Here is a 21,858-nt window from a genome sequence, read left to right on the forward strand (position 1 = left end):
ATGCTATCTTTCTTGAACTAAATTAACAAATTCAGCTCCTACATGTAGTCACCAAAAGCATATATTTGAAAAAGAGGATTCAGTGTGCCATATTTATGCATTATTTAATGGTATGCAAATTATAAGTCAGACAGGAAAACCACACGTCAGCATTAATAAACAGCAATACTACTACATTAATTATGATATTGCTATGATTTATTCCCTAGTTTTGCATTTTGATTCTCTTTGAAAATGTATGCCATCTGATAAGTGAAAGCCTATTTCCTTTTCTACATGTCATGCCCATCCCTTGAGTCTGGTCCTCCTGCCCACCCCACGGGCCTCTGCAGGAAACAGGTACACAAACACAAAGCCAAAGCAGCCAGGTTGCCTGGCGAACATTAAAAATTAAAGAACAAGCACACACTGCATAAAGCTCCAACATTTATTATGTCAATGTTAAGCACACTTTTTAAAAGACAACATAGAATGTATAGAAACGAGGGGTCGGGGCTCATGCTCATTTCCACAACACGGGTAGTAGGTTGGCTGGTTTCAAAAGGGTTGGACACCGCTCTGATGGCGACAGTCGGAGGGCCCTCTAATTGGGACGGGTTCACTGTTCCAATGTGGGTCTGTTTTTTTGTTTTTACTTTTTATTAAAAAATATAAATAAAATGGCACTGCAGGCCGGGGCTGGAAGGACTCGGCGGGATTCCTGTCTTCGCACAACGGCTTCTTGGAGGGTTACTGTCAGAGAACATCACAAACTAGCAGGATGACGGGCCACGCTGACATCGGCTGGGCGACACATGTCCACCCCGCCCCTGGGGGTTTCAGAGTTTCTCAGAACTTAAGGGCTCTTGAGCTTCCATCCGAAAACTGCCACACATCTTGAGCTCTCTGGGTACTACGCCGAATGGGGGTGTGTGAAGAACCTGGAAAGAGGTTGGAGACAGAGGAAGGAAAAAAGTACAGGTGTGACTTGGCCTGGTGATTGTCTGTCGTCCTGCTAGCTTTTTACTATTATGACTTAATTGACCACAGGTTGAGCCACTGACGTCACCTCCCTCCCTGGATATGTCCACCTCTGAGGTCCCATACCTCCCGCCGGTCAACCGAAAGACCCAGACTCCCTACTCCATCATATGGAAGGCCTACTGAGCTTGGGACACACCTGGAAAGAAACACTCCTCCTTATGACTGAGAAAACTTGGCAGCAAACAGTCCTTTGGTCAAGGATGGGGGAGAGGGGGAAGGGGAGGGAGGCAGCTTCTTAAAATGATAATAAAATTATAAAGAAACAAAAAGCAAAACTGATGTAAGAGCAGCTCAACGAAAACATGAAATGTCATCAAGTTCAACGTCAAAGCAGCCAGCGATTTACAAGAGGTGAACAAGCTCTAAAGAGAAAATCAGAACCCAAAAAAGTTGCCCTCAAATTGCACCCAAACTGCCTGTAGTTTCTTTCAAACATGCAAGGTTTTTTGTTTATTTGAGTTTTGTTTTGTTTTGTTTTGTTTTTTGTCCTGGGAAAGGCAACTTTGAAGAGGGGGAATGGTGATATTCCCCAGGTTCCCCCCTTTCTGTGGGCATTGCCTTGAAGCAACAGAACTCAGAGTCCAGATGTGCTGGGAGCAAGGCTAGTACTGTGGCATTCCAGGCCTCGTTGCCATGGTGACCTGAAGCAGGGGCCTGGGGCCTCCTCTCCCCTGACTCCATGAGGCAGGAGGCCTGGGGCCTGGAGCTCAGCTGTGTTCCCACATCCGCCCCCCAGCAGTGGAGACCTGGACTGAGGGGCCTGCTGTGACCAGGTGGACCCTGGGGACCCCATCCCTGCCCCGTGCTAGCACTGCCCTGGAGGCCTTTTAAGCAGATGCCCTGAAAAGCCCTTTGTCTGACCCACGACTTATATGTAAAGCCCTAATAGACAAGTACTTCATAGGCATATACCATATTCCTGTTCTTTTTTTTTAAGCACACCAGCCCTCTAGGGATCTGGGGGCTCTTGCTTAGGAGAAACTGTATAATTTGCCTTTTTTTCATTGTCTCTTTGAGAAATCTGGTAGATTCATGTGCCTTCCTTCCATAGTTCTTGCCATGTGACAGAAAAGAAAAACAGTATTTGGATCAATCATTGAGTTGTGTTGAGCCAAGTTTGGTTACTTAAGTACAACGACCCTTGTGAACTGTACTGGCTCCTTTTCCCATTTGGAAGGGAGGGTGAGATCTGCTGCTCCCATGACAGATGACACAGGGAATTAGAAGCAGGCCAGACTCCTTCCCCAAAGACTGACTCCCTGGCCATGTGCTGTAGTCAATGAAACAGTGGGGTAACAGGATAATGAGATGCAGAAAAGCAAATGTAAATGGCCAACCAGCCATGTCTACAGTCTGTAGGGGGAGCAAGCCCTGGGACACAGCCTATGTTTTCTAGTGTCCATTTCTTTTAAAAACAAAAAACTAAAAAAGCTCTGGGAAAGCCTCAGGCGATGCCTAGAAAGATTCGCTAAGTAGAGATCATGCTTTTTCAAAGTTAGTGCTCTCTCAAAAACTAATTTGCCAAGTAGGTTGAAAGGACACTGTCAATCGCAGCAAAATTCCCACCACTGTTTAAAAATTCCTGAACACACTAGGCTGGGGACACTGAGTGACCATTCCATGGTGAAGATCACAGCCATCAGCAACCGTGCTTGTGTGTGTGGACGGGAGTGTAAAACCAGAAAACACTGTATTTCCTCCCTAAATCTCAGAGTAAAGTAGGAGGTGGGCAAGACCAGCTCAGGGCCTTCTCAATTTCTTTTGGGAATGGTCCCAAATAATCGTGGTGTCTTTCATCCAACTCCCAGTGTCTGTGAATGAGCCACCTTGTTTCCTCATTTTTCCAGGTGAAATGTTTTCTAGTTCACCGCTTCCTCTGTCACTTCCTTTTGAGTTCTCACTTCCACCATTATGACTATATACAATGTAAACTTATCGCATATACAAAAATGAGGCTGAAATAAACAGTTCTATCCACAGAATGCCTTGGGGAGAGGGGAGACAACTACTTCACACTTCCTGCATGGCTGGTACACAAGAAGTACCATGTTCACCCCACTTCTTAGCGTCCTTTAAAATGTGTCAGATTCCGTCTTTCTGAAGATTGTGGATAGAAAATGATCCCAGGAAGGATAGAATCACACTGGAAGCATTTAGGGCTAAAATTTAAAATAATAGCATTGGCTGTATTCCTGCTTATTAAGTTTTTCTCAAATGGAGGGATTTTGTTTTGTTTTTATTCCCTTTAGAACACCCTAGGCATCAGAATTTCATGTACATAGAGAACATTCTACTGGTATGTCAAGACTTACAAAAACTTAACTCTGAATTCTCGATGATAACGAACAGTCTGGGCACTTCTTCATTTAAAAATCTATCAGTAATTTGTGTTATATGGTGAGAAATTTTGCTTTAGAGATTCCTTTCTAGTACAATTTAAAATATTTGAGTTCAGGATAGAAAATGTCACTTAGAATTTCTATTCTTGGTGGCCAAGTTTTCATGCCTCTATTGCTCACAAAGCTCCAGAAATAATATTTTATCAGAGGGTTGCAATAAGTCACAAGAGGAAGTAACCTGAAAAAGCTGTCTCCCAACAAATTTATTTAACTTTGGGACCATGTAAATCAAACATAATCTGTGATTTATCACCAGATATTTGCACCTCCCCATTCCCAGCTTGATTTAAGATATCTCGACCTATAAGGATACTGTATCGACCATTAATTCTGTCTGTCAGGATGCAAAATCTAATTACACTAACAGCATCGTATAGTGAGGAATTAAAATAAGCACTGTGTCTAACGTCTACACAGCTGTACTCTGAGCTCCCCCTTTGGAAGCACAGCAGGGACACACAGAAGCTGTACGGGTACTTCCTATGGTGAAGCAGAAGTCACCACCGTTTACAGCTGACAAAGCACAGGGAAATATTTCTATTTGTTCTGGAATCAGTTTGGTACCCAGACAACATAGATATCTTTCCGTAGTTTACTAACACACACCAACTTCTCCAAGGTGCTTGATCCCCACCCCATTTCTGCACCTGTGTGATAATCCTTCAAAGTTTTCTCAGTGAAGTCCCCTTTCCCACCCAGACTGGCTTAAAAAATAAAAATAAAAGCCAAATGCCTTCCTTTCTCCCTACTTAAAAAGACAAAACTCTTCTGGCCTCGTATACAGGCGTTACATGGAAGGGTCACTTCACAGTCACCCGGAGAGAAGAACTATGCAACAACAATGCTACCACGAGAAGACAACAGAACAGCGTTCGTTGGGGTTTTACAAAACTAAGAACACGTCGGACCCGTTCGTCTACACTGGGGACAGGGGGACAGCACTACAGAGGGACGTGCTGTAATAAAGCAACTCGATGCTGCGACAGGCAGTAGTTGGAAACCGACAACACAGATTCCTAAGGAAAGGGATTTTAAAACAGAACTAACCTGCCTTTCAAGCCATTGCAAAACATGAAAAGATAATTAATTGAAGGGTTATCTACCCTTATTTGCCACCAGCAAGGCAGAACCTGTTACATATATATATGTATGTATGTATATATGCACGTACATGTTTCTATATACATACACATATATAAAACCACCGTGGCATGTACAGACCATAGGGTTTCGGAATCGCAAGGCAAACCATGATGCGTCTTAGGAGCCCAACATTGACTTCCAGAGACTCGACTTGGTCTGGCCACCTTTGGTTGCCGGTTTCTGCTCTTCCTATCTTTGGCCTCCTCTCATCTTATTATTATTATTTAACAGGTTTACTATATTTCCTGCCTTTGTTTCTCAACTTTTAGGGTTGAGGGGAAGGGTCGTTTTAGTACGAGAAGTCATTATGTGGAAATAGGGAGCTATTTGTTTAAGGACCCCTTTTTGGCATCCCACTCCAAGACAGGGAAATATTCGGAGAACAGAGAGGACTTCTAGACACAGTGAGCACGGCAGAGAACCCAAAGTGACTGAGGGGCTGCTCCCGGGCTCACATGGACCGAGTGACTCTGCCGAGGACAGAGCAGAGGTTTAACAGTGCACAGAAATCACTTTCCAATGGCTCTAAACCTGGAATGCCTAAAACTATTTCCATGGCTTGAAGTATGTCTATTAATATAGTAAGTACTTTATGCTCCTTTAGGGTATAATACACACATCAAAATGCCCATAGAAATAATCCTGAAAAAGACAGGCTGGCCTTCTCTCAAAACCTGTCATTTTGTTGGAAGGAATTTACAGAGTGTGTCAAATGAGGACACAAGAAGCTTACATTGTACTTTAATTTTTTTATTTTTTTTTTCAATAAAGGGACAAAATGGGTGTATGAACAGGTTAATGCAGACAACTGCCGAAAAACACAGACAGTGGTTCTTCCAATAGAACTTAACAAAGACCAGAAACAAATACAATAAAAAGCCAGGTTGTAATGACCTTTGGTCATCCAAATAAAAAAATAAAAACAGAAAAATAAAAGTTCAAATTAAGTGCCTCTGTTTTGAACAGGGCATAGAAGCAATAATAAATAGTGACTCCCATATAGTAAAAGATAAAATTTCAAGTTACGACAAACAGCTTTCATTACAGGAATAGAAAAGGCCAATAACAAAATATTCTGCATTGCCATTTACAAAAAAGTATTGACTAAAGCGGGCTTTCTCTTTAATATGCTTTGCATATGAAATTCTTTCCAATCTAAATATAAAGCACCATTTAGTTTTTGGCAATGAAAAAAACTGCAAAACATTGTTGTTGTTGTTTTTTTTCCTTTTTTTTTCTTTCTTTCTTTTGCTGCATATGAAGGTAAAGATGCTGGAATGTAGGGTGATGGGGGAGAGGGACAGAAGCACACTACGGAACAAACCAACGCTATCAGCTTGCAGTACTGCATACAGCATGGCAGCAGGAAAAAGGACGGAAAAGGCTATGTACAACCCTAGGACAGTCATCCTCGTGACGCTCTAGCAGGCTCCTCAACCGCCATTGTATGGCTTCTCTGTACAATGTCACACTTCTCTCTCTCTCTCTCTCTCTCTCTCTCTCTCTCTCTCTCCTTTTTTGAAGCATACAAATAATTTGCACTATATTATCCTGCCAAATTAAAAAAATATACTGTGGCAGCCTGTCTTTTTTTTTCTACTACCAAAAAAGGTACATCGATACCTTTTAAGAGAACAAGCAACAGTTAAAAATACAAGCTTCAATATAAATACTATAGTGCCTAACACTAGATGAACATTTAATTCAAATACCATTCTAGAAATACAGAAAAAAGACCATAAATGTGTTTTAGCATAGGAATCAACATGAGTGTGCATTTTCCTATATTTAAGTACTATGTCATCTTAAACCTTTCCCATGGATGTTTTTTACAACCTGAAGAGCGGTGTGTGATCCAAGGCAGAGAATTTCCACTACCATTTTTAAATGGATAACAGGTCTTGTAACACCACCAAGACAATGGAACCCTAAAATGCTGTTCCCCCCTAAACATAATGAAGTGTCTTTTAAAATTTTTTTCTTAACATTTATACTTAAAAAAGTTTTGTACAAAAAAATCCTTGCACTGTAGAAGCAAAAGCATCATTCATTTCTATGTTAAGTGTGTTCTTTTCCATTCACAGCGCTTGCAATGTTGCGTCCAAGTAAGTAAGCTCATTAGTCAAGTAAATGGCTGGCAAAGTTGGTTTTTGTTTTTTTGTTTTTTGTTTTTTTTATTTTTTTTTATTTTTTTTTTAGTTTTTTTTTAAATGCTCATCAATGAGATTGTGTTCAATTTTTTTTTTCAGCATTCTTGCAACTTTTCCCTTAATAAAGACCTGTAAACTGGGAAAACTGTACAGTGCACTTAATTGTCCTATCTGAGCAGGTTATTTTATACTCAACCTCTGTATCTCTGATTAGCGAAAAGACACAGGTGTCACAGGCAGAGTCAAGTGCTATTTGAACACCAACTGGGGCAGACGCTAGCTTAATTCTTAAAAAAAGACAGAAAGAAAGAAAAAGGAAAGAAAGAAAAATAATAAAATAAAAACAATGAATTCTCTTCCATGTTAACACAAACAGCACACAGTGTATGGGGAAGAAATGAAGCATAACTTTAGGGAGCACCGACATATAACATATATGCTGCTGCTCTTAAACTTCGCTCTTCCTTTCTGAAGAATGTCACATTAAATGTAAGTCTTAACAATTCATAGTTAATCATCATTGTATCACTATTAGCTTATATACCTGTTCTAGTTTAAAATGGCAAAGATTACCACATTGTGCTAATAAATCACTTTTTCTGTTTCCCTTTGTCAAACTGTATCAGCCTCATCTTTTAACTACAGTCTGAAAGATCTTAAGTTTATCATTCGATTGTCCATTTGACAACCATGCGGGTCTGGATCTACTTCTTTTGGTGCCAGAATGTCATTGCATGTATTACTTTAAACAACTCCTTACTAATGTATTTCACCATGTTCCAGGGCCTTCACACATTTCACCTTCAATTTAATCATCATTTAGAAAGAATAAAATAAAACTCTAGGCAAAACAGCCCATTTCTTTTAAGCTCTCACCAAGAGCAAAGTAGCTTTTATACTGGTATAATCAGTTTTGTTCACAAAGTCAAAGTCAAGGGGAAAATGATGATTAACTAGGACATACTGGGCCATATTTTAGGTAGCCATTGTTGTGAGAACTACAGCTGGCGCCTACCGTTCATCGCCTCACCCAATGCTGAATTAAACTACAAGTTTATAACAAGCAGAAAGAGCCATCAACATGGTTTTAATAGATCCAAGGCACTCATATTTTAAAACCAAATGATAGAATAAAACTTGTTTCTCTGTTAACTTGTCAATTCAAGGCCTTTTTTCCCTCTCCAATTAATACATGTAACCCTTTAGAGACAGACATTTAGCACATACTAAGTTTTTTCAGTGCTATCTGTTCTGTCTGTAGAGGGTTTGTGAACCCAAACACTGTTTTCCCTCATGGTATAAAATAAAGCTGTACATGATATGTATTACAGAATTATGCAGCATGGTTTGTTTTTCCCCTCTCTCTCACTCTCTCAGAACGGAACTGGAAACAGCAACATGTTTGCTCATAATGAATTAGGGACAATTTAAAATAGCCATAACATACCATACATGCTGTCTAAGTTTTTTTTTTTTTTTAAAAAAAAAAAAACAACATACACAACATGTAAATTATTGCACAAGAGAAAGGCTCAAAGTTTGCGTAAAATGCAATAGTATTGCCCCAGACAGATCATGCATTCAAACGGTGAGAACATAAAGAAACTTAAAACAAAAAAAGAAGAAAGAAAAAGAAAAAAAGGAAAAAAAAAAAACCAAAAAACCAAACCAATAACAGGTGTGCTGGTGACAAGCACTCTCACCCATATTCTTAGCTTCCATCACTTCTGTTGTTTGTTTGTCTGTTTAATCACATGGGACTAGAAAAAAATCCTACAGGGGGAAGGGCTGGAGGACAATGGGAAGAGGTGAAAAGGGGCATCGGGTGGGAGTGAGGAGGGATGTTAATATACCTCTATTCAGTTTTTATATCATTATTCAACACTCGATCACTGTGCCATTTTTTCATGTGTTTCTCCAGGGTACTGTACACGCTAAAAGGCATCTTACAAATTTCACATTTGTAAACGTCCTTCCCCACCTGGCCATGCGTTTTCATGTGCCTGGTGAGCTTGCTACTCTGGGCACAGGCATAGTTGCACAGCTCGCATTTATAAGGCCTTTCGCCCGTGTGGCTTCTCCTGTGGACAGTGAGATTGCTACAGTTCTTGAAGACTTTCCCACAGTACTCACAAGTGTCGCTGCGTCTGCCCTCTTTTGAGCTGGGCCTGCCCGGGCCCGGACCACTAATATGGGGCGTGCTCCCTCCACTTCCCGTGCCGCTGCGCCCCGAGATCCCTCCGTCCAGCTCCCCGGGCGGTGTGGAGAAGCGCAAGCTCCCGTTCTCCGAGGAGTGCTCTGACGAAGAGGCAAAAGGCGATTGTCTGGAGTCTCCGAAGCTAAGGAAGGGATCTTTGAGCTGCCTGGAGGCCGCATAGCCAGCGAGCCACTGCGAGTACACGTTCTCAGTGTTGGGCATCGCGGCTGGGGGCAGGTCAAACTCCTTCTCCAGCTTGATGCGCTTGGAGAAGGGGCTCAGCGAGCTGGGGCTACCCAGCAGCAGCTTTTTGGACAGACCCCCCGAAGCCGATTCGCCAGGGGAGCAGCCGCGGCCGTTAACAGTGCCATCGTCTATGCGGTCAGACTCGCCGGCCACCGAGTCTTCATCGCAAGTGTCCCTGTGGCTCTCGGCCTCGGCCAGGTGGCCACGCTTATGCTTCTCTCCCAGGACCTGGTGGAAGGCCTCGCTGAAGTGCTGCATGGAGCTGAGCACCATGCCCTGCATGACGTCGGGCAGGGCGCGACCTTCGTCGCCCACGCCCACCACCGCGCCCCTAGAGCTGTTCTCATGGTGGCGCGCAGCCTCCAGGCTCAGCCCAAAGCCGTAGTCCACCCTCTCGCTCTCCGTCAGCTCCTCCTCCTCCTCTTCCTCCTCTTCCTCTTCTTCCTCATCGTCCTCCTCTTCCTCCTCATCCCCGTTCTCTGGGATCAGGTTGGGGTCATTCTCGCTCTTGAACTTGGCCACCACTGACTTGAGCGCACTGCTGGCGCTGCCCACCAGGTCGCTGGTGCCAGGTTCTGGGGAGCTGGCGGTGGAAAGGCCGTCGTCGGACTTAACCGTCATGGGGGACGACTTGTGCATGTGTGTCTTCATGTGGCGCTTGAGCTTGCTGGCCTGTGTGCACGCGTGGTCGCACAGGTTGCACTTGTAGGGCTTCTCACCAGTGTGGCTGCGCCGGTGCACCACCAGGTTACTCTGAAATTTGAACGTCTTGCCGCAGAACTCGCATGACTTGGACTTGACCGGGGGCTGGGAGGGAGGAGGGGCGGATTGCAGAGGAGGGAGTGGGGGTGTCGCCAGGAAGGGTGGCTTGCTACCTGGCTGGAATGGTTGCAGTAACCTTTGCATAGGGCTGGGCCGGCCTGGGGATAGCGGTGGGCTAGACGTGTTCCCTGCTAGCTCTCTAAGTCTCCTAGAGAAATCCATGGCGGGAGGCTCCATAGCCATTGGATTCAACCGCAGCACCCTGTCAAAGGCACTCGGGTGATGGGTGGCCAGGGCCATCTCTTCCGCCCCCAGGCGCTCTATGCGGTGGGGGTCCAAGTGATGTCTCGGTGGTGGGCTAAACAGGGGGGGAGTGGGTGGAAAGCGCCCTTCTGTCAGGCCGGAAGCCTCTCTCGATACTGATCCTGGTATTCTTAGCAGGTTAAAGGGGTTATTGTCTGCAATATGAATCCCATGGAGAGGTGGCTGGGAAGGACATTCTGCACCTAGTCCCGAAGGGATACCAACCCGCGGGGTCAGGGGACTTCCGTGTTCGCTTTCTAAGTAGATCCTTAATCCATGAGTGTTCTGTGCGTGTTGCAAGAGAAACCATGCACTGGTGAATGGCTGTTTGCAAGTTGTACATGTGTAGCTGCTGGGCTCATCTTTACCTGCAAAATAACACAACACCAACATCAATGTCTAATCACCGAGGCAGGCATCAGCAACTGCTTATTCATGTTCCAACATCCAGCCTCTCCTGGCCCCACCCATGAAGCCTCGTCCTTCACCCATCCACCCATACATGAGTCTTCCATGTCTGGTGCCCAGCAAATCTTTGTCAAATCGGTCCTCTCCTCTCAACATTTAACTCCATTCTAAGAATTCCATATTCAAGCCCCATTGCATAGTGTCCCACCCAATTTAGGCTCTGATAAAGGAGCGCTACATCATAGAGGCCTCAGCAAATGTTTTCTCAACTCCCACCCCCCATTTGCTGTGGTGTGGGCAGTCATTTCATTGGTTACATGGAGTACTGGGACAAGGACAAGGTCAGAGCTAGACTTCACAGGGCAACTTTTGCTCTCTAACTCCTGTGGTCCTAGTCCATATTCCTGGGGGCTGCAGGTGAATTTAACTTTCTCACAGGCAATCACTGCATAGATATATCAAAAAGGGAAGGTCAAATCAATATGGTTCTCTGGTCCTACACTGCTTAGCAGGAAATATGTCCATTGTCGGTATTGTTAAAATGACAAGAGACTCCAGAAAAGGCTTTGGAAGAAGAGAGAGTAGCAACATTGTCTTATCCCAGCCTGCGTGTAAGTTCCACAACATCCTATAAGGACTCCCATGTCTAATGTCAAGGGGATGTTGTGATTAAAATATCAAAAGAAAAATTTAATTCTGATTGAATTGGAAAGATGTACCAAATCCTTAGGAGTTTGCCCCAGTGCAACAAGAGTGCGGAGCGGTCAGAAGTAGCTGGTGCCAGCCTCAGCAGACCCAGCTTGAGGGTTGTGGGGGCACTGAAGGCAGCCAGTGCCACGACAGGCAGCAGGCTGAGCAAGGCTACCCTAGCCTCCTCCTCATTATTTTGAGAGGCTAACAACGTGAACCAAATTATACAACATCCTGCGCCCTCAGCTGAGACTCGGCTCCAGTTGAGAAAGAAACAGAAAGACACAGTTCAGCTAGTCAACTCTCTGGCCAGTGGCCAAGCTGTCTGGAGAGGGGCCTGCTTAAGTCACATTATTTCTCTCTTCCTGAAAAGAGCCCAAGAGTGGTAAGTGCCACTCTGGCAAAGAGGAGGCCAGCCTGACTTCACAAAAATCGTTCATTTGTCCTTATAGCTAAATACATATTCCCATACATGTTGATATATGTGTACACACATAGGAGAATATGGAATTACTAACTGAGTGTCAACCAGACGACTGCAGGAAAGAGCGTGGCCTAGGGACAAGAGTGAGAACAGCTGATGGCCCAGGGATTAAAAAAAATAAAAATAAAAAGGGCTATGCTTAAAATCTAACTGAGCAATACACTTTCTCCTAAATGAGAAGAGGCCCTTAAACCCATGACTAGCTAGCATTTGTCAGTAACTTTTTCAATGGGACAAAATTCACCAGGGAGCTAAGAAGTGGGCAGGAGGAATTCATCAATTATATGATTCCTCCATTTAGCAAGTCAGAGAGAGAAGCTGCCAAGGTCTTCCGAGGAGCCCAACACTCATATTCCAAAACAAGCCAGGCTTGCTCAAGCACTTGTCTAAATAATGGACTCCTGCCCTGCCCTTGTAATTTACTTTACAATGCATTTATAATCTCACTCAATATAGCCCACTCCTGGGGAAATCTCTTTAACAAGATTAGATGGTAAGATACCAAAATTAGGTTTAAAACATTTGTCTAATGTAGAAGGAGGAAGGCAGAGAGATTTTGAAAGAAAATGCTGACATTAGAATCACATTATCTGCCTATTTTTGTTTGCCTCTTTTCTTCAAAGGGAAATAAAAAGCTTCATTGAGAGTATTTTCATAAATTTGTTGTTGTTGTTGAACAATGACTTGGGCCCTAAATAGGCAAGGGGGGATCTGGTTCCAACCACTGTGACCCTCCATGGCTTTCTCCTTGGCCTCCCTAGGACTCGGGGTCATTATCATATATTCAGCCTGACAATCAGAATTGGGTAACTAAGGAGCTTTGTCAGCTGAAGCAAATCCTTAACACTTTCGTCACTCCAAATGCCTTAACATCATATTTGACCCTTATAATCTCTTAAAGCCTGGGGATGGACCCATAATCAGTAATGACGGTTTCAAATGTGCTATGATAGGGCCCCTGATAAAAGCCAAATTCTGTGCATACTAAGCCACACCAAGAGTCTCATCCACGAGCCTCCCAAGAGGCTTAAGGAAGGTCCATTTTCTTTTGCTTCCTCAAACAATTTGTTTTCAGAGCGAGCTATGTGATTGTGTTACAGAACATTAACACTCCGGTGCTGTCTTCCCCTCTCATACATCAGGTCTGAGGAAACGGTTTTGATCTTATGAGTGGACGACACACAGTTTTCACTATTGCATTTTGCATTCCCATCAACTAGATATTCTAGATCATGAGGGGTAGCTAGTGTAATCATAATGTCAATGAGAAGGGCTGTTACGATCGAGACTAAAGATCGCATGGAAAGAGCCGCTCTGAAACTGGTAATTATTACCAGTCCACTAATAGCAAACGATGCATTACAATTTCACCATATAATCTGTATTTCACTCGGCTCATGCTGGTACACCACATTATATTACAGTGCTCACAGAGTCTAAATTCCTAAACTGCAGTCATCAATAAATGTGTTACTCGCCGTAATTTGTGAAATTACTTTGTTCATAACATCTTTGATGGTTTAGAAAGACCAGAATTGATTTCCTGCATAGCAAAATTAGGGCTACATTGATTTATTGATGTGTAAAATATAATAATATTCTTCATTTACTATGATGAAAATCAACTTCTCACTCTGAGAGCTTCATTGGGCATTTACCAGGATTGTTTTGATTTAAAGCAATAAACTGAGCCCTGCCCCTCACCAGCACAAGAACTCAAGGCACTGAAAGGGTTAAACCCAGCTGCTGGCCCACCTACTTACTGACTTTTATCTTATTTCATTTTATAAGAATGGTCTCCATTTCTAAATGGGTCACAAATGTAAAATGCAGCCTCACAATTTGAAAGAACAAGGAGGTCTGTGACAGGACCCTCGAATATCATTTCCTAGCTTGTGATTTGGCGTCCAACATGAAATTTCCTTGGGCCTTGGGATTCCTACATGTAAAACGAGCATTAAATACAGGACCTTTAAAGACTGATTGAGTCTAAAGTAGCAGAAGTATACACAGCCAGTGTAAGCTATCAGGTCCAGTATGCAGGGGTGTGTGTGTGTGTGTGTGTGTGTGTGTGTGTGTGTGTGTGTGTGTGTGTAAAACTAATTACATTCTTCTCCCAGCACGGCTTGGAAAGGAAGGTCTATGGCAGCTTCAACCCAGGCTTTGGCAACAGAGGCAGGTGGGGGATTTCTAAGCCACCGCTAAGGAGGCCACAGGGCTCTGAAAGCCGAGACGGCTGGTCTGTGCATCTGAAGAGGATGGGCACTAGCTTTGTCACAGAGTTTTCTGGAACCCATTGGCACATGCCATCTTCTGACTACTGCTGTATTGGTAAGTGTGCATCGTGAGTAGCAGGGAGAGGGTAGGAGGGACTTCTATACCAGCTCAATCTCCCAGGCCTCAAGAACACCAAGCTCGGTATAGGGGCCCAAACTGCCCTTGGCCAGGAGCCTCTGACCTCTCAGCTCCACCCACGACTGCCTGACTCAGTCTCCCTTCCCAGGGTAGCTCTGTTGCCACAGTTAAGCGCAGGCCCCAGGCACCCCTAGCAAAAGAAAGCATGCTCTCCACCAAGCCAACCCCCTAAACTCTGCAGTATGTGGCCTAACCCAGGCTCGGGCCCAGCTGGGGTGGGGGAGAAGAGAGGTGCTTTTACCCCGTACCACCCAGCCCTCAGGACCCAAGGGCTCCTGAAATCCTACAATAGTTCTCTGTTACCTGGGATTACCTAGGAGTGAATACAGATAAAGAACTGGCTTTGAATCTGCTCTCAGGGGGTATGTCCTGCCCTGTGGCACCATCCACAAGATGGGCAGGGCTAGTGACCCTCTCACGAAAAGAAGTCTCATCGATAGCCTTGACTTCTGCATCTTCGTTACGCTTTCTCTTGTCCTTTTTTCTTCCCACAGCCAAGTTATTTTGTTTTGTTTGCTTGAAAATAAACATTAGACGCCATACTTCCCTTTTCCTTGAACCTGCTTTTTGTGTGTGTATTTGGGGTGGAATCAATTTTTCTTTCAAATATTTTGGCCATACGTGATTCATGCCACATACTTCTACACAGAGAAGAAAACTGAGCTGCTTTCTAAAACATCTTTCAGAAAACATTTTTATAAATGATTAAATCTGACTTTCATGAAGAGGTGCCCACTGTAGAAGTCAGCGGTGCAGGCCTGAGTGTGGGAAGGCAGCCGTGGGCTTCTACACTTTACCTACATTTCTGGGCATTTTTCTCTAGAACAAGGAGAAAAACAGAAATTATATGTGTTGTGTATCTGCATGCATATATATATACATATATAATAACCATGTGTATCTATCTATAAATACACGTGTTCAGATATACGTGTGAATGCATAAATAGCACGCATCACAGTATCTCCAGAGTAACTGTAAACTGACTGTGGTACTAGCCTTGCTAACGATGTCTGCCAAAGTATTCAAAGCATCTGCAATAGACGGCCACAGAAGTGAATGTCCAGCAGTAAGATGGACTGTGGACAAGGGGTGTACCAGCTACCAGCTGTGGAGCCAGGAAAGGCAAGCTGCTGTCAGCTCCAGGTCTCCGGTGAGAAAAGCAAAGCAAAGGGGCAGGAAACTCACTCTCGGGACTACCAGTGGCAGCAGAGCTGGTGCTGAGTGCGAGAAACAAAATAACACACATGTGGACACCTGTCTATGTTGGAAGAAACTCTCTCCAGTACTTAAAAAGTAAGGACAATTTCCCGGAACTCTCATCTCTACACACATGTACATTTGTAGAAGAGATAATGTTCAACTTACAAATACCCTGCGGGGCATATTCTGCACTCATCCCAGGCGTGGGGATTAGAGCTCCGTGTGCAGATCGAGGGGAGGACAGGCCCCTCCAGTGCAGAAGTTTATCTGTGAAAGAAACCCAGAATCAAGCACTACAGCCATAAACAATGTGCATCGTAAACCACAGGATATCACATTTCACTTCCATTAACGTAGATTAGCATCATTACAACAGCCTTGCACATAGTCACCAGGCCTGGCCGAAACAAACAACAGCAGAGAGCCGTCCCCCACAGTTTTTGTTTTGCTTTTAATTTTGCTTTTCCTTGGACAACAAGGAAGGGGTTGGTTTGAAGTCTGGAGCAGGGGCTGGTTCTTAGGTTCCTTTGCTTATTTGTTGTTGTTATTTGATTATTACAATAGATATGGAAATAGCAAGGAGAAAATTGGCAATAATATGGGTGGGCCAGAAAAATGGGGTTTATCTGCAAGGCTGGTTTACACAAATGCATGGACTACAGACAAAGCCATGCAAACAGTAGGCTAATTTCTTTCAGGGAATGTCACTGCTCAGCTTCCTCAAACTGTAGGTATTTCAGTCCCCTGGGTGGGCCACACTCTGGAATCCTGTCAATGGGTAACCCAGGAAGGCATGTCTTCTCACAGCACAGAGCAATGGGGGCATGAAGATTAGACTTTCAGCATCTAAACAACTTTGGCCAACTCCCCCATACCCTTTCAGGGTGAAGGATAATGCTACTAATTGAAAAGTCAAACAAGCAAAAGACAAAAAATCCCAAGAGTAACCAAGAGCAGCACCCGGACTAAGGCCCCATTCCGCTGCACACGGCTAAGCGACTTCTCACCAACCGAGGAGCCATATAAGCACTTTTAGCACTGGGATGTTTGTAGGAAAGGAAGCTTGGTTTATACAACCTGGGGATGCTGTGGATTTGGTCCTTAATGCCCAGCTTTTCCAAATATACTCTGGCTAACTACCCTTAGAGATGATAACCTTGGGATGGAGTGAGACAGATGAAGTTCACACGTTCCAGGGTTGGAGTTCAGAAGAAACTGAGTTTGATAGTGAGCAAACAAGGCATGCCTGATAGCAACGGCACTTAAAAGTACTGCCAATGTATTCCAGGACACAGTTCCCATACACTGTGGGTCACATAACTAAATGCAGAGGTCACTAAAAATTTTGCAAGTTAAAGGTTTCTGAACACACAATGGCCAAAAATTAATTTCAAATATCAAATGGGTTTCTGGCCAGGCTTGCCTATATGCTGCATGTCGTTGCAGCCTTGGTTCCAAAACGTAACATGTGCATACCCCACTGTGCATGCTATTCAGACCAAGCAACCCGAACAGCACTGCCTGCCTGAGACACCTGACCCAGGCTCCAGATCACTGTACACAGTGAGCTGCGGTATTTTTGACTGCTCTCATGGAAACATAATGGTTTAGGTACAGCAAACAAAGACCTAGTCCTTCCCTGCTGCCTTTCTTAAGCATGCAAGCAAACTAGTCCATCTTTGGATTGGGTGATAGACTGTCTTATTTTAAATATTGTTTCAATTGCTGACTTTTGAATTTTAGAGGGAGGAAAAAAAATCAAACTAATTTGGCTTGGAATTAGGACAGAATTTCCAACAGTTTCTGAACTAGCCCTAGACATTCTATCACTTTGAACTACAAATTTATGAGAAGTGAGTTCTCAACATCAGTGATTATAAAATCAAAATATCAATGAACTCTGAAAAACACTGAAGATGTTCTCCATCCTGCAGTATCAATATTAAGCCAAGATTTAATTATTTATGTAAAAATAAATATACTCATCCATCTCATTAGTATGCAAATTTTCCTTAGTCTTTAATAAGTGTTAAGATTATATGCATACCAAATAATTGCTTAAAAATAAATTTCCTTATAATTTAAGCAAATGTCTGATCTGCATATGTATTTTACACTTGTGCATACTGAAGGTCACATAAGAGCTTAGGTGAGAAGCAGTGAGGGACAAGTAAAAAATTAAGAAATTCCTTCGATGGCTTTACAGACACACTGCCAAGTGGGGGTCAGGACAGTTAGGACCAGGCTCCCTTTATGAGGAACCTGATGGGTAACAAGACATGCAGGAGAAATCTGCTATTACTGGGCTGTTGCAGAAGCATACCAAGCCTTAGACCAGTGGTTCTCAACCTGTCGGTCGATACCCTTTGGGGGTCAAAGGACCCTTCCACAGGGGTCTCACATCAGAAATCCTACATATCAGATATTCACATCACAATTCATAACAGTAGTGAAATTACAGTTGTGAAGTAGCAATGAAAATAACTTTATGGTTGGGGTCACCACAACCTGAGAACTATATTAAAGGGTTGCACATTAATTAGGAGGGTTGAGAACCACTGCCTTCGATCATCCCTGATGATCTCCTCTCAGATCAAAGCCAAAATAACTCCACAGACAGGAGGCTGCAACTGTGGGACGCTGGGCACAAGAAACAAATGTGTGCACCTTTTGTTGGTGGTGCTAGGTTGGGAGTGAGAGTAAGAATCAACGCCTGGCTCGGGTTTGAAGTTTTCAAGAAGAAATCTGAGAAGCCACTCTCACACCTGTTCCCGCCTCGGCAAGCTTTTCTGTGGCAGAGCGTGAAATTCTTTTCTCAGAAAACCACACAACAGAGGTATTTCTGTGACCCCCAACACAAAAGCAACAGGGTCCTTCAATCCATGCACAGGGAGAGTCTAACTTCAAATTCCCTGCCACTTTGGAAAGAGGCCCTGGTGCACCCCAGCAAGGAACGGGAGAGCTGCAGGTCAAATTCCAGCTGCACCATTCACATGCATTGCTAGATGTCTGCTCCCCGGTTAGCAGGAAACAAGTTACAACAGCAGAGACCACAGGGCAAGGTGAGGTCCCTGTGACCAACGTGTCTGAGTATCCAGCATTGTAGTTTGTTTGGAGTTTTGTTTTTTGAGTTGTATGAAACCTCAGTGATCACCATATCTGTATCTTCATTTCAAAGATGGAGATACTGGGGCCCTGAAAGTAAGGGACTTGCCCGTGGCTATATGGGTAATTAGTAACAAAGTAAAAATCCGAGTTAGACCCCAGTCTGTGTTCTTGCCTGGAATATGTCTTCCCCCACTCTGCTGGCTCTGCTATGGTCTTCACTGGCTAGGAAGTACTAATAAAGGAGGTTCTCTTGGGCCAGCGAGAGGGCTCAGTGAGAAAATGCACTTGCTACGGAGCCTGCAACCTCAGTTCATTCAATCCAATAACTGACTACTATAAGTTGTCCTCAGTCTCCATGTATGTGCCACAGCTTGTGTGCACCAACCCCTTACCAAAAAAAAAAAAAAAAAAAAAATCACACACACACACACACACACACACACACACACACACACACACGCACGCACGCACCTGCACATGCCCCTAGTTTTCAAAAAGTAAAGGAAGTTCTCACTCACTGTGCAGATTCACCAGCCTGGACTGGAGCAGGCCAGCCTAGCCATGTGGTAAGGCTTCCAGAAGACCCAAGGGCAATGACCTGGTGTCTTGAACTGGAGCACAGTACCCACTCTGCAGCAAGAATGTGTGGACCTTAGCCCACTATCACATCCTCCACTTCCTCTGCAGACAAACCAGCTGAGGAGAAACAGTGTTGCCCCTAGCCAGTAGTTTATTTTAGAAAACAGCACACTGTCATGGTGACAGAGAGGGGGAGGGGGGCAGCTTGAATGTCCTCTCCAGAAAGAGGGTCAAGCAGGGCTGATTATGAACTCAACTAATTCCTGCCTCTTCTTCTACTCAAACCACCCTTTAATGTTCTCCTTAGCAAGGAGAATCGACATTCCCGCATGAACTGGAAATGCTAAATTGTTAATGGCCTCCCTAGGGTTTAACTTCTTGCTATGATGCCTTCAATTATTTCATCACAGCTTAGGCAAAGTAAAGTATCACAATTAATGCTTCTGAGCATCAAACTGGAGGGGCCGTTCTGCCTTCCTCTGTGGAGAGGGAAGAGCTGCGCTGGCTGGCTGAGGACCCCTCTTTCTATCCTCCTCTTCTCTCCCCAGAGAAAAGTGGGCTCCTTAGCTGGCTGGGAAAGTCTGCTTCGCTTCTTTGTGGGCACTCTTAGTGAATGGCTCTAAGTCAGACCCAGCATCCAGCACCCAGCACCAGCTTCATGTCGAGCTTGTTGGAAATGCAGATTCTTGGGGCCAACCTCAGAATTACCAGACCAGAAGTTGCATGGGATGGAGGGATGTCGACATTAAGCAGGCCCTTCAGGTAACTAGTCAAGTCTAACACAATTCAAACCGGAAGCTTTGACGGTCCTTACTTAGCAGGAACTCATGGACCATGAGACTGTCATCCCTTCCATGACCCTCCTCTTTTAGGATTAAGAAAGTCAAAATGAGGGAAATTCCTAAAGGTCCTTCCATATGAGTTTAAGGTTCTAATCCACCCTTCATCTATCCATCACTGACCTAGTAGGTCCAGGCTGGTCATCAAGTAGAAAACCCACATGAGATAACATTCCAACCACACTAAGTCAGGCAAACAGAATTGTCACTGCCCCCCTAAAACTGCAGTGGGGGACTGTGCAGGGGTGGCCTGCCTCATGGACACAAGGAAGGGCTACAGTCTCCTCCTCTTCCCAGACTCCCTAGTGTGGTATATTGCCTTTTTCTGGAACAGTTTCCAAATGCCTCCTGCCCCTTGCATAGGCTTTTCAAACTTTCCCTTCAGGAAGTTCCCTTAGACATGTGCCATGTGGAGGCCTCAGAGATGGTTGATATGTTGTAAGGTTGTGAGGTTTCCTTGTGACTGAATTAAAAAAAAGAATGACTTCATTGTCAGGTCTCACTAAAAAGCAGCAAGTTAGGAATGATTCTGATTTAGTGATGCACATTGGTCACTTTACATTTCTGTGTTCACTGGATACTAACTTTTGACAAGGTGCTCCTCAGTGAGGTCTGCTCAAACTCAAGATCATTAAATCAAGTCTTGAGTTTCCTCAAGAACATCTCAAAGATTTCTCAAACACTAGCACACTGTTTGCTTCCAGGAGGCATGTAATGCAGTCGGCCACATGGCCGTCCGCTCATCACCAAGCAATAATACACAGAAACAGTAAGCCCTAAGCATCATGGCCAACATACTTCATCAGTGTTTCAGGAGTGAAAAGGCTGAGGGCGTGGCTCCATAGTCAAGCACTTGCCTGGTCTATATGTATGAGATCCCAGATAGGACCACCCCCAACAAGCCCCTCTCCAAATAAAATTAAACAAAATCCCCGGCCCTCTCCACAGAATACAGAGATGTGCACTGTTCTCTAAAATGTATTTGTGTGTTTTCCTTTTAACCACACACATCTAGCTGACTGTCCCCAAGGAGAACCTCAGAAAGTACGTCTCTCTCTCCTCTCTCTCTCTCTCTCTCTCTCTCTCTCTCTCTCTCTGTCTTCCACATGAGAACAGATGACAAACCACTATAAATGGTAGCAGGGCCTTCAGCTCTACAGTACTCAGGTCTTCCCTTCTCCTCGAAGGAAGTCTAGTCTAGAAGCTTCTTTAACTAAAAAGCAAATACAGTCCTTAAATACCCTCTGAGGTCCCCTACTTCTAACTCTTGACTGCTGTGGGATGTCGTTTTGTACTCTGCAAATATGTGTTGCTCTGGCTGGTTGATAAATAAAATACTGATTGGCCAGTAGCCAGGCAGGAAGTATAGGTGGAGCAAGCAGAGGAGGAGAATTCTGGGAAGAAGAAGGGCTGCATCAGGAGTCACCAGCCAGACACAGAGGAAGCAAGATGACAAGACAGAACTCAGAAAAGGTACCAAGCCACATGGCTAAAGATATATAAGAATTATGGGTTAATTTAAGTGGAAGAGCTAGTCAGTAATAAGCCTGAGCTAATGGCCAGGCAGTTATAAATATTAGGCTTCTGAGTGATTATTTTATAAGTGGGTCTCAGGACTATGGGGGCCTGGCAGGACCAGAGAAACATTTTCGTCCTACACTTGACCTTCAGTTTGACATTGGGTACCAACCCCTCTCTGAGAGCCTGATTGGCCAGTGCATTCTAGAACAAACACTAATCAAACCTGTGTCCTGAGTTGTGTTGATCTGGATTGAATACATGCCAGTTTCATCACTGCATACAGAATTCCTAATTAACCTTCTGATATTGTCAAGGTGTGCTGCCTTTTATTCTGGAGTAAGCCTTTTCTCCTTCATTTCTTTCTCCAACTGGCTAAGGTTTTACTTAA

General features: G+C 44.1%; 1 protein-coding gene across 5 annotated transcripts in view; it reads right to left on the minus strand.

The window, feature by feature from the left end:
* Positions 1 to 413: 413 nt before the first annotated feature.
* The window catches only part of Bcl11a (BAF chromatin remodeling complex subunit BCL11A), a 95,429-nt gene continuing 73,984 nt past the window's right edge, over positions 414 to 21,858 (minus strand). For 2 of the 5 annotated variants that reach the window (XM_036200867.1, XM_036200868.1), the window contains exons 3-5: positions 15,589 to 15,690; positions 8,849 to 10,591; positions 414 to 920 (exon numbers count right to left, since the gene is read on the minus strand). In XM_036200867.1, coding sequence (XP_036056760.1) covers positions 829 to 920; positions 8,849 to 10,591; positions 15,589 to 15,690 — 1,937 coding nt within the window. In that variant the 3' untranslated portion in view covers positions 414 to 828. Of the gene's footprint in view, positions 921 to 6,781; positions 10,592 to 15,588; positions 15,691 to 21,858 lie in introns of those variants that run through there. The other 3 variants (XM_036200869.1, XM_036200871.1, XM_036200866.1) reach the window with 2 other exon arrangements.

The sequence above is a fragment of the Onychomys torridus genome, chromosome 10 (assembly GCF_903995425.1).
Source record: "Onychomys torridus chromosome 10, mOncTor1.1, whole genome shotgun sequence".
Lineage (NCBI taxonomy): Eukaryota > Metazoa > Chordata > Mammalia > Rodentia > Cricetidae > Onychomys > Onychomys torridus.